This window comes from Pseudophryne corroboree, chromosome 4 (genome assembly GCF_028390025.1).
Source record: "Pseudophryne corroboree isolate aPseCor3 chromosome 4, aPseCor3.hap2, whole genome shotgun sequence".
Lineage (NCBI taxonomy): Eukaryota > Metazoa > Chordata > Amphibia > Anura > Myobatrachidae > Pseudophryne > Pseudophryne corroboree.
The window spans coordinates 177,303,072-177,319,674 of record NC_086447.1 but is presented as its reverse complement, the minus strand read 5'-3'; the positions used below and the strand labels follow the sequence as shown (position 1 = coordinate 177,319,674).

Sequence of the window (16,603 nt, the reverse complement as noted above, 5' to 3'; positions counted from 1 at the left end):
AGTGACCGGAGTGTGAAGTGTGTGAGAGGAGCAATGGCGCACAGCTGCAGTGCTGTGCGCTACCTTGGTGAAGACAGAGTCTTCATGCCGCCGATTTTCCGGACCATCTTCTTGCTTCTGGCTCTGTAAGGGGGACGGCGGCGCGGCTCCGGGACCGAACATCAAGGCTGGGCCTGCGGTCGATCCCTCTGGAGCTAATGGTGTCCAGTAGCCTAAGAAGCCCAATCCGGCTGCAAGCAGGCGAGTTCGCTTCTTCTCCCCTTAGTCCCTCGCTGCAGTGAGCCTGTTGCCAGCAGGTCTCACTGAAAATAACAAATTCTAAGACTATAACTTTCTAAGAGCTCAGGAAAGCCCCTAGTGTGCATCCAACCTCGGCCGGGCACGAAATCTAACAGAGGCTTGGAGGAGGGTCATAGTGGGAGGAGCCAGTGCACACCAGGTAGTCTAAGATCTTTCTAGAGTGCCCAGCCTCCTTCGGAGCCCGCTATTCCCCATGGTCCTTACGGAGTTCCCAGCATCCACTAGGACGTTAGAGAAACAAATGACTTTTAGGAGGCCAATTTGGTAACCAGCAACAGTGCAGATATCTGTGCACAGAGTGTGGGAAAAGAAAGACCTTTACGGAGTACATCCTGTGCAAAATCTAACGTGTGAAATGGTTGCGTCAATGAAAGAAAACTTCAAACTGCTACATTTCCATGCCATTAAATGTGGTTGGGTGAAAGACAAGACACTACACAAATCTGAACAAAGTGGTATAGAGACCATGGTTCCCAAGCTCCTGGAATCCTCAGACAACCTGGCCTAAAGGGCAGCACTTCTATATTTTCTTATTCTTTCCTAGTATGCCAGGAGATGAATGGAGTAGAGTCAGAGTAAGGGGTTAATGTGTGCGTTATTCTTGGCTAATGCCCATCACTGCCTTGAGAAAGTCAGTAGTTCTAGTTTTCGCATGGTACCCACATTCTTTTAGGAATCCTTTGTATCAAATAGGAAACATACAATACTGAAGGTACAACAATAACTTTATTATACACAGTAAAGGACTATACCCATGTAAACACAGCAACTATATAAACAGAAAATCCAGTAGTATTAGCCACGCTCAGAGCATTCCACCTCCTAGCACAGAGCGCCCTTCAGCAATAGAATTAGCGTTCCGTTACAGAGTTATGTTTTCCCACCTGGACTGGGGAAAGTGCAGGAAGGCTGCTAAATAGGGTCCCGCTAAGAGATGCCGTTGGACGACTTCAGGCAGCTTCTCCCTCTGAGGAAAGGGTTGATGCTTTTAGGCTGAGAAACGCTGATACAGGTTTTAGGAGTGAGCCGTCATCTGAACTGCACAGAGTATCAACTGAAAGTGCTGCTACCAGCCGCCGGCTTCTGCTGCAAATACACGGCACACCGGAGTGAGGGATCCTCTCTTTCTGGGTACCTGTCCTACCAAAGCTGTAGTCAGTTTCGCCAGCCACCACGGTGTCTGAGCGGCTACAAGCTCCAGGATAACTGCAGCAGCCCGTTGGTCTTATCACTCACCAGTGGAGTGCCGCCGCTATAAGGCTAGTAGTGGACAGCAACATAAACCTGATCACACTCCAAAGTTGTGAGTACAAAACAAATTGCAGCCTGCTTTATTTGATGCAGCCACAGTGTTTCATGACCTCTGATTAACTACAAGCCACTCACCACCCATGTGTTGTTACACTCCTCAAAAAGGCTTTACTTGCACATGATATGTGTGATTGATACAGTAGTTTCGCCAGTATGCTTAGACTTGGTGGGTGGTGCACCTGGAGCCTGTGGGCTACGATTTATTGTGAAACCATTCCTCACCAAGGTTACACAACTCTTAATTACAAGACAATTCTAAGCTTCTTATACTTTGAGTTTACAAAAGCTTTAACTCCTTATATATATATATGGTGCTCTTCTTGTCAACTGCTTTAACAAATGGAATTTGGTATTCACAAGGTCATTGAAACTTTATGAATTTACGTTTTTTTCTTATAGATTTCAGATAATTTTTATATATTTGAGTGCAATCAAATTATTCTTTGTATATTTTGAGTCTGACTGTATGGTCATATATGTACATATGTCAATGTAATAAGAGATAGACCTTGGGATACGGGAGGTTCAGGGTCTGAAGAATCTGCAGAGCTTCTTCTGATGTCTCAGCAGACAGGACCTTACCATCCAACCAGACTTGCCGAGTGAAGGGGAAACCCCATCTATATTTCATCTCGTGATCACTGAGGATTTTGATGACATCTCTTATCTCCCTCTGTTTTGCTAGAGTGATGGGTAATAGATCCTGGAAAATAAGGAGGGTCACTCCTTCGAATGTAATCTGCAGAGTCTTGCGAGCCTGTGCATAGATTTGGTCCTTCACCCGGAAATAATGGAGCAGCAAGAGGACGTCCCTCAGTTGGGCAATATCCTGTGACCGGGGCAGGAGAGCACGATAAGCCCTGTTTTTTATCAACATATCATCTGGTACAAAGGGGGCTAAAGTGTGAAAAAGGCAGAAGAGGTAATCTTCCATGTTGCAGATTCCACAGATGCAGGGATATCTGGAGGTTATTTCTTCTCCTTTGATTGTCAAGGTCCTCTTGTTTTGTCAGAAAGGAGGAGTATATCACGGCGGATCTGAGTGACGTCTTTTTCAGCATCTATTGGAAACTGACAATTTCATCTTGCTTCTTTTCCAAAGGCATCCACGCGTGTACCCAGGTCATCAATCACCGTTTGAAGTCCCGAATCTGCCTTATGCACTTCATCATGAACAGCCTGTTTGAAATTTTGCTGTTCAGCAAGGATGATTGCAATTTCCACTTTAGAAGAGGGAACAGAGGCCTCTTCCATATCAGACTCCTCCTCAGAGGCACATCTAAGTGATGGAATTAAAGTAGCGAACCCAAAGAAGCGCCATGACGTGTTTAGTGGACGTGCTGTCCCGCTTCATCAGAAACTGTCAAATAATTAATAATCAATCATTAGAGTTGCAAAATTGCTGCACTTCTGCCGAGTCACCATAGGGAAGAATGGCTCTCTTTTTTAATCTACCAGTCATCTCGACCTAATTTAAAAGGGAAGATATTGTATTGGCAGTCATGGAATATTGAAGGAAAAATATAGTTCTATAATCATTCTTCTCAATTTACATCAGTTTGCTTTACAGGGTTTTTGGCGCAACAAGCAATACCGCAATTAGTGCTTATGGACACTCAAGCTTTGGGGTAGCCTTCCTACCTGCTATAGATGTGTGCAGATTATTCCCTGTATTGATCGTCATAAATGTTCCAGTTCCCATTGTCAGTTTAACATCCCCCACATCAAAGCAGCACTGACCAAACATAGCTGCTTGCTGATCAGCAACCTGTTAAAACAGTACAATAAGGCTAATGCAGTGATTAGGTCTGACCGAGGAAGATGGTTACTATACACAAAAGTACAATGACACGTCTAGTAAAGCTTAATACACAGATCATTTTCTTCCACGCATACGCTAGCTCTTATGATTTAAGAGAGAAATAATTACAGCCTTACTCACCAATGCCCGAATAGGTATTGGAACTCCAAATATGCTGGTATCTGATACTCCAAAGTTGTGGCTGTTGAGTATAAAAAAGGGGATCACCACTTAATATAAAACAGGATTGGCAGATTAAATGACCACATTCTAGAAGTAAATAGTGATAATGAATTATGTCTGACCTTACCTGGTGTCCTCCACAGGAGGAAATATAGACAGAGGGATGGACAGCAAAGAGCAGAGGAAGGAACTCCAACTCATCTGCAATAGGAGAGAGGTCGTAGGACCATGTTAGAGTAAGAAATCACAGTGGCATCTCATCAATTTATAACTGTTGTCTAACCTCTGGAAGGAATAGAGATTTGGTATTAGGGAGGAAATCCTGTTGTCAGTCATCCTGGGGGAAACTGCTAGATTCCATGAGAGGAGGATATTTGGTTTATGCTTGCACAGTACTGATGAAGTAGAGCCATTATTTGACACATCACCGTATAAAGAGTAGAATACGTGACTGCAGAAGCAGATGGCTAATCATAGCCCATCAGGAAATGATCCTATAGAGGTGACAGGATGTGAGGCTATCTGTAAAGGTGAGGTGAAAGAACACTCTATAGGCCAGCAGTGGCACCTTAGGGCAACATTGTAACATTATATTTAACCTTTGTGTGTCACGGGCAGCAGAAGAGTGGCTGCTGGGAGCAGGGACTTACACGTCCACAATGGCGCTGCTGCAGACAGAGGCGGGCTGCGGGAACGGGCGGCTAGCAGGTGGTGGGAGGTCGAGTGCACAGGAGGAGACCAGAGGGCAGCGGGGTAGGCGCACTGTGCGGCGGCACCAGGCTCTGGGTGCCGCAATCTTGTTTTTGGTCACATGACCAGTAGAATCAATCAGGGCCCTGCTCCAGGCAATTCCACTGCGGCCAATCCCAGGGAGGAGCAGGGTATTTCTGGCGGCAGTCTGGAGCATTCTGACGCCAGTGTAACGTCTATTGCAGCTAGGCTGCATGTTAGTGTACTGAGTTTTCTGAGTGTGCTCTTAGAACCTGGTTCCTGTTGTACACCTGCAGCTCCATTTCACAAGTGTCTACTTGCGTGTCCGCACTCCTGAACCTGTGATTGTCCCACACAAATCAGACTGTCGTCACCGACCCGCCATAATTCCTATAGACGCCTCTGCCATCGCTTTAGCAAGAGAGTATCAAATCCTGCCACGGATCACGGTATATCGGCTTCTACATCTACCCTGGAGCGGTCCGGTATGGATCTTCAGAATCATCCTCCCGACCTTCTTCTTCAAGTACTTCTTCCCTGAGTATTGCACATGCGAAGGAACTTTATCCAGCCAGTCCGCTTCCATGCCGGAGAGATTACCTCCCAACCAGAACCCAGTTCAGAATCACCAGTTCCAGTTAGTACCTCCAAGACTTTAAGGAACTTTGGGGCTAATTCAGACCTGATCGCTGCTGTGCGTTTTCGCACAGCAGCCGATCAGGTCTGAACTGCGCATGCGCCAGTGCCGCAGTGCGCCGGGGCATGCCAGGCAGCAGACGGCTGTCTTAGCCCTGCGATCGTTTCTGCCTGATTGACAGGCAGAGGTGGTCGTTGCGCTGGAGGGGGTGGGCTGGCAGCGTTTGTCCGCCGTTTAGGGGGCGCGGTCCGGGCAACGCAGGCGTGCCTGGTCCGTTGGGGGGGTGTGGGGGAGGCCGCGGCGGCTGCGTGACAATGCGACCCGGGCAGCGACAAGTAGCTCCCTGCAAATGCATAGGAGCTGCGCTGGCTAGGAGCTTCTCATCCAGCACAAAAGCATCGCCGCTGTGCGATGCCTTTGTACTTGTGCAGGGTAAGGGGGTCGGGCCTGACATGCGGGGCGGACTAGCCCTGTGCTGGGCGTCCCCCCCGTATGTCTGAAGACTGATTGTAGATGTGCTAAATTTAGCACATCTACGATCAGGTCTGAATTAGGCCCTTTATCCAACCAGCTAACTTCCATCCCGGAGAGTCCGCTTCCCAACCAGAACCCAGTTCAGAATCACCGGTTCCAGCTAGTATAGCCGTGACATTATGGCTCCAGTTTTAAGGTTTAGAGATGTTTTAAAGACAAGTGGAAGACTAATTAGCCTTTTTATTATTTTTTTACATTGAGTTTCTACGTTTCCATGCTTTAGGAGGGTATCCAATTAGGTGCGATAGCTATGGTATTTTACCAATAATGTACTACACATAATGATGCCATTTTATATTGGTAGATCTTTTTCTTTATTCCTTATGTCTGTATACACTTTGGAACAGTGTTTGAATGTGATATCCATGCACTATTATTATGAGTTCACATTCACTGGTTTATTTTTTTAAATGTTTTTATTGGAAATTTTTCAATAATGAATACAAACAGACAATCGGTATCAAAAAACCATGTAGCATTAGAATTGCACAAATCATTAAGTGATAAGGTGGAGAGGATCATATACTGTCATCTCAGAAACACATACTTTAAACAACTCCCCAGAAATAAAAGAATGGCAATACACATAACCGATATAATAAACAGATTTGAAAGAACATTCAACCACACATTCATTCCACAAGACACAGATGAAAAAAGGGGGGAGGGGGAGGGGGGTCAGGATTCCCCTACCAGTAGTCGAAAAGAGAATAGATCATTTTTAAAAAAACATATAATGAGGCAATAACAGAACAAATAGACAAAATAATCAATCAGACACCGTTACATTCATGTTATGCACACCAGTGCCAGCAGGAAAGTACTGGTGTCAGAACTGTTATGCACTCCAGTGTCTGCAGGAATGTACTGGTGTTTGAACTGTTATGCAAAACAGATGGACTCACAGACAAACTGGGGGATATGACATAACGTACACAGAAGGTGATAGGGTAACAAAATACACACAAAGTGAACAGAGAAGCCCAGAGGCTAAGGAACTGGGTATCTCCCTTGTATTAGAACTGCTAAGATGGAAAAAGCAAGATGTTGTGTTTTAATACGTAGAGTACCCGAAATGCTGTTGCTAAGGGCAACAGCAAAACCCTAAAGGGTTACCAACGGGTGTGGCAGTAAACTCCTTGGTCAGAGATGGAATGATAGACACAAGGAGAATCTCCACAATCCAAATTCTCACTTGCAGTGCACAGGTTTTAGCTTACTGCCACTAAACTGACCCCTGACACCTAGCACAGTGAGACAGGATTAGACAGGCAAGTCTTAGAATACAGCCGCAAACTTGCTAAGTTCACAGAGTAGTAACAGAACCCCAGCAAGCTAAACGACTGACTCCAGTCTTACTGCTAGGTCTGGATTGGCAGAGTGTAATACCAAATTCCCAGGCCTATTTGCAGTAAGCAACAAACAAATACAAAGCTACACAGTACTGGCTAACGTTCATGAACTGACTAACCAACAAAGATTCAGCAGCATCTGCTTACCCTGAAAAGAGGCCTTATAAAGCAGGTGCTGTCCACGCCCCACTCAGACCTCACAGACTGTGAGCACAAAAACCAGCACCGGATCCCCTGCCGTGCACAGAGCCTATAACCACTGCATAGCAAAAGACCCGAACCGGAGTATCAGCTGCGCTCAGGTTACTCCACTAGCACTTGTCTCCCGGTTGCCATGACGACGTGGCAGCACAGGGCAGGAGACCCTAACAATTCACTGGTTTATGTGCATTGCCCTTATACGCCATTTCCTTCCTGTCTATTATTTATATTATTTGTTTATTATTCAATTAGCTACTACTTATAAGGGAGCCCGGGAGGTTGAGTTAGTGTAGTATTGGCTGTATGCTTCGATGATGCCCTTTTAGACCATAACAATGATCCCTCAAAAAATCTACACACAATACCCCATAACGACAATGTGAAAAGTTTTTTCTGAGATTACTGCAAATTTATTAAAAATAAAAAACTAAGAAATCACATGTACATAAGTATTTACAGCCTTTGCCATGAAGCTCAAAATTGAGCTCAGGTGCATCCTGTTTCCACTGATCATCCTTAAGATGTTCCTACAGCTTAATTGGAGTCCACCTGTGGTAAATTCAGTTGATTGGACATGATTTGGAAAGGCACACACCTGTCTATAGTGCATGTCTGAGCACAACCAAGCATGAAGTCCGAGGAATTGTCTGTAGAACTCCGAGACAGGATTGTCTCGAGGCACAAATCTGGGGAAGAGTACAGAAAAATATCTGCTGCTTTGAAGGTCCCAGTGAGCAGTGGCTTCCATCATCCATAAATGGAAGAAGTTCGGAACCACCAGGATTCTTCCTAGAGCTGGCCGGCCATCTAAACTGAGCGATTGGGGGAGAAGGGCCCTAGTCAGGGAGGTGACCGAGAACCCGACGGTCACTCTGTCAAAGCTACAGCATTCCTCTGTGGAGAGAGGAGAACCTTCCAGAAGGACAACCATCTCTGCAGCAATCCACCAATCAGGCCTGTATGGTAGAGTGGCCATACGGAAGCCACTCCTTAGTAAAAAGCACATGGCAACCTGCCTGGAGTTTGCCAAAATGCACCTGAAGGACTCTCAGACCATGATAAACAAAATTCTCTGGCCTGATAAGACAAAGATTGAACTCTTTGGCATGAATGCCAGGCATCATGTTTGAAGGAAACCAGGCACCGCTCATCACCAGGCAAATACCATACCTACAGTGAAGCATGGTGGTGGCAGCATCATGCTGTGGGGATGTTTTTCAGTGGCAGGAACTGGAAGACTAGTCAGGATAGAGGGAAAGATGAATGCAGCAATGTACAGAGACATCCTGGATGAAAACCTGCTCCAGAGTGCTCTTGTCCTCAGACTGGGGCGACTGTTCATCTTTCAGCAGGACAATGACCCTAAGCACACAGCCAAGATATCAAAGGAGTGGCTTCAGGACAACTCTGTGAATGTCCTTGAGTGGCCCAGTCAGAGCCCAGACTGGAAACCGATTGAACATCTCTAGAGAGATCTGAAAATAGCTGTGCACCAACACTTCCCATCCAACCTGATGGAGCTTGAGAGGTGCTGCAAAGAGGAATGGGCGAAACTGCCCAAAGATAGGTGTGCCAAGCTTGTGGCATCATATTCAAAAAGACTTGAGGCTGTAATTGCTGCCAAAGGTGCAGCAACAAAGTATTGAGCAAAGGCTGTGAATACTTATGTACATGTGATTTCTTCGTTTATTTTTAATAAATTAGCAAAAATGTAAAAAAAACTTTTTTTCACATTGTCATTATGGGGTATTGTGTCTAGAATTTTGAGGAAAAAAATGAATTTACATCCAAAGAGGACATGAAATCTTCTGGTTCCGATGCTTGCATGATAGACCAGAGAGACTCCATCCTGAACCTGAATTTGTAGAAAATTATTTAACTTCTTTAGAGGGAGGATGGGTCAGAAAGACTTGTCTGTTTTTTCTACCAAGAACAGATTGGAATAGAAACCCGTACCCCTTTGAGGAGAGGGGACGGAGATAATGACCCCTGCCGTCAGGAGTGATCTTATGGAGGATGGAAGGGTGGTGGCCTTGCTGACATCCACTGGCAGACTGGTAGTAAAAAAACTGTAGAGGCAGCTGCTCCAGAAAGGTGAGGGTGTATCCTTTGGATACTATGCCTGACACCCAGGAGTCGGACGTGGAGGCTAGCCAGATGTCGTCGAATTGCAGAAGCTGACCACCCACCATGGTGGACTTGGTGGAGACCCTGAGCATCACACTGTAGGTTTTTCAGATTGTTTGGGAGTTTGATGGATACCAACCCAGGACTAACGACCCTTTGGCTTGGCTGGTTTGGATGAGGATCTCTGTATACAGGAGGAGGCCTGCCCTCTCACCTTGCCTTGTGGACGAAAGGAGCAAAAGGAAGTTTGCTTTGCCTTTGGTGCAGAAGGCAGGAAGGCCATTTTGGAAGCTGCAATAGTGGCAACAATCTCTGTCCAATTCTGGACCAAAGAAAATATCCCCAGTAAAGGGGAGATCATTCTCAAACTTTCTAGGACTCATTATCTGCTCTCCACAAGTGAAGCCACAATGCACGCTTAGCCACCACTGAGGCGGCTGAAATCTTGGAAGCAAAGGTGCCAGCATCTAATGCTGCTTCACCCAGGTAAGTGCTACTTCTCTGATGTTATCTACAAAGGATAGTAATTCAGAGCGTTGAGTTCCACACTTGAGAACTTCTGTTAGGGCATCTGTCCACCTTGCGATGGCCAAGGAAACGCAGGCCGAAGCAAATGCAGGATGTGTAGCTGCACCGGCATTCGTGAATACTGTCTTGAGGACTTGTTCCAACTTTTTGTCAGTTGGATCCTGTAAAGACGTGACATCAGGAATAGGCAGGGTGGTTGATTTGACCAGTCTGGCTATACAGACGTCCACGGAAGGTGGTGTCTCACATTTTTTCTGTTCCTCTTCCGGAATCAGATAGAAGGAAGCTATACAGCGGGACACCAAAAACTTTAATTGCGTGTACCCAGAGTTCCTTAAATGTTTTACTTCCTTTTGAAGGAAGCCTCAGCAGCCATTGGCGTACCAGAATCCTTAGCCTGCAACTGCAGACAGATGACCTTGAACAGATTATCCACCCTTGCCTGTGTCATATGGTCTTCCTGCGGTGGAAGTGTATCCTCCTCCGCAGTCTGAAAAGATACGTCCTCATCAGAGGAGGTGTCTGATTGGGATTCCTCCGTCAGCGAGAGTAGAGTAGTGATGGAGAAAATGTGAATGCACCTGGCGCTAATCACTGACCAGAGTGAGAGCAGCTGAACTCTAAGGGATGATCCAAAAACCCTCTAGTAAAGAATATACAAACAAGAAATGAGACAGCGCTACTGACCCTGGTTTAGAGATTAAAATTATATTTATACGGTGTACATACACAAAGATGACAAAAAATATTTTAAATGTGAACAAGAAAAGATACCGGCCAGTATCACATTAAATTAATAAAATTTCATCATAAAATACAATTCTTAGTTAATTGCACATCTATGAAAGAATTGTTTTTACGATATTTAATTTACCATTCAACATTAATATTAATGATAATATATACATAGAATTGCCCTAGCGAATTAATGAAAAAAATATATATATACTCTGAACTTTAAATGAATGCTGTATTGGCAGTCCCGGTATTTAGCACAATGACTTATTATGTCCCAATGAACAAGCATGTATTTCCTTTATCCAGGCAGCCTTTCAATCATCCATATATGGCAAGGTTAGTATTGTTATATAGCCACACAAAGTTCACTTAGCAGCATTAGAAGAAGCAGTCCTGTGAGACTTGCAAGAAAAGACTGCCAATAGCCAGGAATAGAAGCAGAGTTAGTAGATTAGGTTAGCCCCTGTTGTGCATTACTTCAGGATTAGAGCACATTTTGCCAAAGCACTCAAATAGATGTTATCCTTTCCGGCTGCACAAGCTAGCAGCATAAAATTATTGGGGTCACCAAAGCTTCACAGCACTCATAACCCTGTGCACTGAGGTATGAGTGATAACAGTTCACCGGCCGGTAAATGAACGTAGTGAGCCACACACCCGATTTTGCAGGGGGTGAGAGACTGTCTCTAGACTCTAGACTCACAGTACTTGTCTTTCTCCCTCTCAAACGCGTTTCTCCGCCTCAGGGTCCGTTTTCAGCGGCTTCATCAGTGTCAGATGTGTCTGCCTGTTTCATTGAATCTTTAAATACCGGACTCGCCGGTTCGCTCATGCGCATTGCGCTCGCGGTTCAAGCCTCACTCTCGGCTGTACGCACTGAGCATGTGCGGCCAGTGTGTTCATTGACCAAATACCTTTTTGTTATTTCAAGCCTCCTGCGCATTCCAACAGTGGCTATTTTATGCATACAATGTCCAGAGCCATATAAACAAGGTCAAGAACACCCTTTAATCCTATTAATCAAACAGCACATCTTAAATATAAAATTTGGATGATTTAAATAATAACAATAATGATCATATTATGGAAATATTAATCGTCATCATTTAAAAATCTGCCCTCAATATAATATCCATACATTATTATCCACCTTATTTTTCTATATAAACGAACACATACATACACACACACATACATGTATGCATATATGTTCATATGTATTCATATTAATTCACACACCAGTATTGTCAATAAAATCAATCCTGAACAAATGCCATCTAGTGGCCAATCTTTATATAGTCATGACCTAATAACCCACATATATAAATATATCAGTCTCCACTACAGAGTTTCCAAAATCTCCCCTAAATAATCACTATATCAGACCAATTCACATTCTTAATTCTCCGAATATATTCTGCAATGCAAATTTCTATTAATTAAATCACAATATAAATATTGTTAATTCTTAATTGTTCAAAATAGTATCACACCTCCTATGATCCCAAATATATATTTTATCCATATAACGTCAACCAAACTAAATATATTAAAGATTTACCTAAAACCCCAATTGGAGTCAACCATTTACTTATAATACCTCATATATCTCTCAAATGAGAAAAATAATCACGGTCAAGAAAGAATCTATATATACAAACCATTAAATTCCATTCAATTCCACCGTATCATTAAGGCCGCCCGGCACCAACGTGTCCATTTTATATATCCAGAACGCTTCCCTTCTACATAGAAGGTTATACCGATCTCCTCCACGTACTGTGTTCTTTATTTGTTCAATAGCTATCATTGTACTACTTTCAAATTTTGAATTCTGGCATTGTGCTATATGGCTGGACAGTGGGTGCCGTGCGCCTTTTGATACATTTCGTCTATGTTCCATGTACCTAATATGCATAGTTCGTGTAGTCCTTCCAATGTATTGTTTCCCACATACACAGGTGATCACATAAATAATGTATGTGGAATTACAATTTAAAAATTCCCTTATCAAGAATTCTTCTCCAGTGTTAGAAGATGTAAACGTAGTGCTTTTTCTAGGTGTATTTTTACAAGACCAACAACTAGACCTACCACATTTGTGGAACCCTTTTGGTTTTTCTGGTAACCACATTTTTTCTGATTTCAGTGGTTTCGATCTTTCAAAATGACTCGGGACCAAAATGGAACGCAGGTTATCTGCCTTCCTGAAAATTGTTACTCCCTTTGGATCCAATTGAGGTTTAAGGACTTCATCCAACATTAAAATAAGAATTTACTTACCGATAATTCTATTTCTCGGAGTCCGTAGTGGATGCTGGGGTTCCTGAAAGGACCATGGGGAATAGCGGCTCCGCAGGAGACAGGGCACAAAAAGTAAAGCTTTAGGATCAGGTGGTGTGCACTGGCTCCTCCCCCTATGACCCTCCTCCAAGCCTCAGTTAGGATACTGTGCCCGGACGAGCGTACACAATAAGGAAGGATTTATGAATCCCGGGTAAGACTCATACCAGCCACACCAATCACACTGTACAACCTGTGATCTGAACCCAGTTAACAGTATGATAACAGCGGAGCCTCTGAAAGATGGCTCACAACAATAATAACCCGATTTTTGTAACTATGTACAAGTATTGCAGATAATCCGCACTTGGGATGGGCGCCCAGCATCCACTACGGACTCCGAGAAATAGAATTATCGGTAAGTAAATTCTTATTTTCTCTATCGTCCTAGTGGATGCTGGGGTTCCTGAAAGGACCATGGGGATTATACCAAAGCTCCCAAACGGGCGGGAGAGTGCGGATGACTCTGCAGCACCGAATGAGAGAACTCCAGGTCCTCCTTAGCCAGGTTATCAAATTTGTAGGATTTTACAAACGTGTTTGCCCCTGACTAAATAGCCGCTCGGCAAAGTTGTAAAGCCGAGACCCCTCGGGCAGCCGCCCAAGATGAGCCCACCTTCCTTGTGGAATGGGCATTTACATATTTTGGCTGTGGCAGGCCTGCCACAGAATGTGCAAGCTGAATTGTATTACACATCCAACTAGCAAAAGTCTGCTTAGAAGCAAGAGCACCCAGTTTGTTGGGTGCATACAGGATAACAGCAAGTCAGTTTCCCTGACTCCAGCCGTCCTGGAACCTATATTTTCAGGGCCCTGACCACATCTAGCAACTTGGAGTCCTCCAAGTCCCTAGTAGGCGCAAGACACCACAATAAGCTGGTTCAGGTGAAACACTGACACCACCTTAGGGAGAGAACTGGGGACGAGTCCGCAGCTCTGCCCTGTCCGAATGGACAAACAGATATGGGCTTTTTTGAGAAAAAAACCACCAATTTGACACTCGCCTGGTCCAGGCCAGGTCCAAGAGCATGTTCACTTTTCATGTGAGATGCTTCAAATCCACAGATTTGACTGGTTTTAAACCAATGTGTTTTGAGGAATCCCAGAACTACGTTGAGATTTCACAGTGCCACTGGAGGCACAAAAGGGGGTTGTATATGCAATACTCCCTTGACAAACTTCTGGACTTCAGGAACTGAAGCCAATTCTTTCTGGAAGAAAAATCGACAGGGCCGAAATTTGAACCTTAATGGACCCCAATTTGAGGCCCATAGACACTCCTGTTTGCAGGAAATGCAGGAATCGACCGAGTTGAAATTTCTTCGTGGGGCCTTCCTGGCCTCACACCACGCAACATATTTTCGCCACATGTGGTGATAATGTTGTGCGGTCACCTCCTTTCTGGCTTTGACCAGGGTAGGAATGACCTCTTCCTGAATGCCTTTTCCCTTAGGATCCGGCGTTCCACCGCCATGCCGTCAAACGCAGCTGCGGTAAGTCTTGGAACAGACATGGTACTTGCTGAAACAAGTCCCTTCTTAGCGGCAGAGGCCATAAGTCCTCTGTGAGCATCTCTTGAAGTTCCGGGTACCAAGTCCTTCTTGGCCAATCCGGAGCCATGAGTATAGTTCTTACTCCTCTACGTCTTATAATTCTCAGTACCTTAGGTATGAAAAGCAGAGGATGGAACACATACACCGACTGGTACACCCACGGTGTTACCAGAACGTCCACAGCTATTGCCTGAGGGTCTCTTAACCTGGCGCAATACCTGTCCCGTTTTTTGTTCAGACGGGACGCCATCATGTCCACCTTTGGTAATTCCCAACGGTTTACAATCATGTGGAAAACTTCCCCATGAAGTTCCCACTCTGCCGGGTGGAGGTCGTGCCTACTGAGGAAGTCTGCTTCCCAGTTTCCATTCCCGGAATGAAACACTGCTGACAGTGCTATCACATGATTTTCCGCCCAGCGAAAAGTCCTTGCAGTTTTTGCCACTGCCCTCCTGCTTCTTGTGCCGCCCTGTCTATTTACGTGGGCGACTGCCGTGATGTTTTATCCCACTGGATCAATACCGGCTGACCTTGAAGCAGAGGTCTTGCTAAGCTTAGAGCATTATAAATTTACCCTTAGCTATATTTATGTGGAGAAAAGTCTCCAGACTTGATCACACTCCCTGGAAATTTTTTCCTTGTGTGACTGCTCCCCAGCCTCTCGGGCTGGCCTCCGTGGTCACCAACATCCAAAACTGAATGCCGAATCTGCGGCCCTCTAGAAGATGAGCACTCTGTAACCACCACAGGAGAGACACCCTTGTCCTTGGATATAGGGTTATCCGCTGATGCATCTGAAGATGCGATCCGGACCATTTGTCCAGCAGATCCCACTGAAAAGTTCTTGCATGAAATCTGCCGACTGGAATTGCTTCGAAGGAAGTCACCATTTTTTTACCATGGCCCTTGTGCAATGATGCACTGATTTTAGGAGGTTCCTGACTAGCTCGGATAACTCCCTGGCTTTCTCTTCCGGGAGAAACACCTTTTTCTGGACTGTGTCCAGAATCATCCCTAAGCACAGGAGACTTGTTGTCGGGATCAGCTGCGATTTTGGAATATTTAGAATCCACCCCTGCTGTTGTAACAGTATCCGAGATAGTGCTACTCCGACCTCCAACTGTTCCCTGGACTTTGCCCTTATCAGGAGATCGTCCAAGTAAGGGATAATTAAGACGCCTTTTCTTCGAAGAAGAACCATCATTTCGGCCATTACCTTGGTAAAGACCCGGGGTGCCGTGGACAATCCAAACGGCAGCGTCTGAAACTGATAGTGACAGTTCTGTACCACGAACCTGAGGTACCCTTAGTGATAAGGGCAAATTTGGGACATGGAGGTAAGCATCCCTGATGTCTCGGGACACCATATAGTCCCCTTCTTCCCGGTTCGTTATCACTGCTCTGAGTGACTCCATCTTGATTTGAACCTTTGTAAATGTTCAAATTTTTTTAGATTTAGAATAGGTCTCACCTAGCCTTCTGGCTTCAGTACCACAATATAGTGTGGAATAATACCCCTTTTCTTGTTGTAGGAGGGGTAATTTAATTATCACCTGCTGGGAATACAGCTCGTGAATTGTTTCCCATACTGCCTCCTTGTCGGAGACCTTGGTAAAGCAGACTTCAGGAGCCTGCGCAGGGGAAACGTCTCGACATTCCAATCTGTACCCCTGGGATACTACTTGTAGGATCCAGGGGTCCTGTACGGTCTCAGCGTCATGCTGAGAGCTTGTCAGAAGCGGTGGAACGCTTCTGTTCCTGGGAATGGGCTGCCTGCTGCAGTCTTCTTCCCTTTCCTCTATCCCTGGGCAGATATGACTCTTATAGGGACGAAAGGACTGAAGCTGAAAAGACGGTGTCTTTTTCTGCAGAGATGTGACTTAGGGTAAAAAACGGTGGATTTTCCAGCAGTTGCCGTGGCCACCAGGTCCGATGGACCGACCCCAAATAACTCCTCTTCCTTTATACGGCAATACACCTTTGTGCCGTTTGGAATCTGCATCACCTGACCACTGTCGTGTCCATAAACATCTTCTGGCAGATATGGACATCGCACTTACTCTTGATGCCAGAGTGCAAATATCCCTCTGTGCATCTCGCATATATAGAAATGCATCCTTTAAATGTTCTATAGTCAATAAAATACTGTCCCTGTCAAGGGTATCAATATTTTTAGTCAGGGAATCCGACCAAGCCACCCCAGCTCTGCACATCCAGGCTGAGGCGATCGCTGGTCGCAGTATAACACCAGTATGTGTGTATATACTTTTTATGATATTTTCCA

General features: G+C 45.0%; 1 protein-coding gene across 2 annotated transcripts in view; it reads right to left on the bottom strand.

Annotated features, from left to right (window-relative positions):
* GK5 (glycerol kinase 5) overlaps positions 1 to 16,603 on the bottom strand; it is a 71,052-nt gene that overhangs the window by 17,387 nt on the left and 37,062 nt on the right. For both annotated transcript variants that reach the window (XM_063915575.1, XM_063915576.1), the window contains 3 exons: positions 3,723 to 3,796; positions 3,554 to 3,614; positions 3,253 to 3,379 (listed from right to left, as the gene is read on the bottom strand). In XM_063915575.1, the coding sequence (XP_063771645.1) occupies positions 3,253 to 3,379; positions 3,554 to 3,614; positions 3,723 to 3,796 (262 nt within the window). The remainder of the gene's footprint in view (positions 1 to 3,252; positions 3,380 to 3,553; positions 3,615 to 3,722; positions 3,797 to 16,603) is intronic.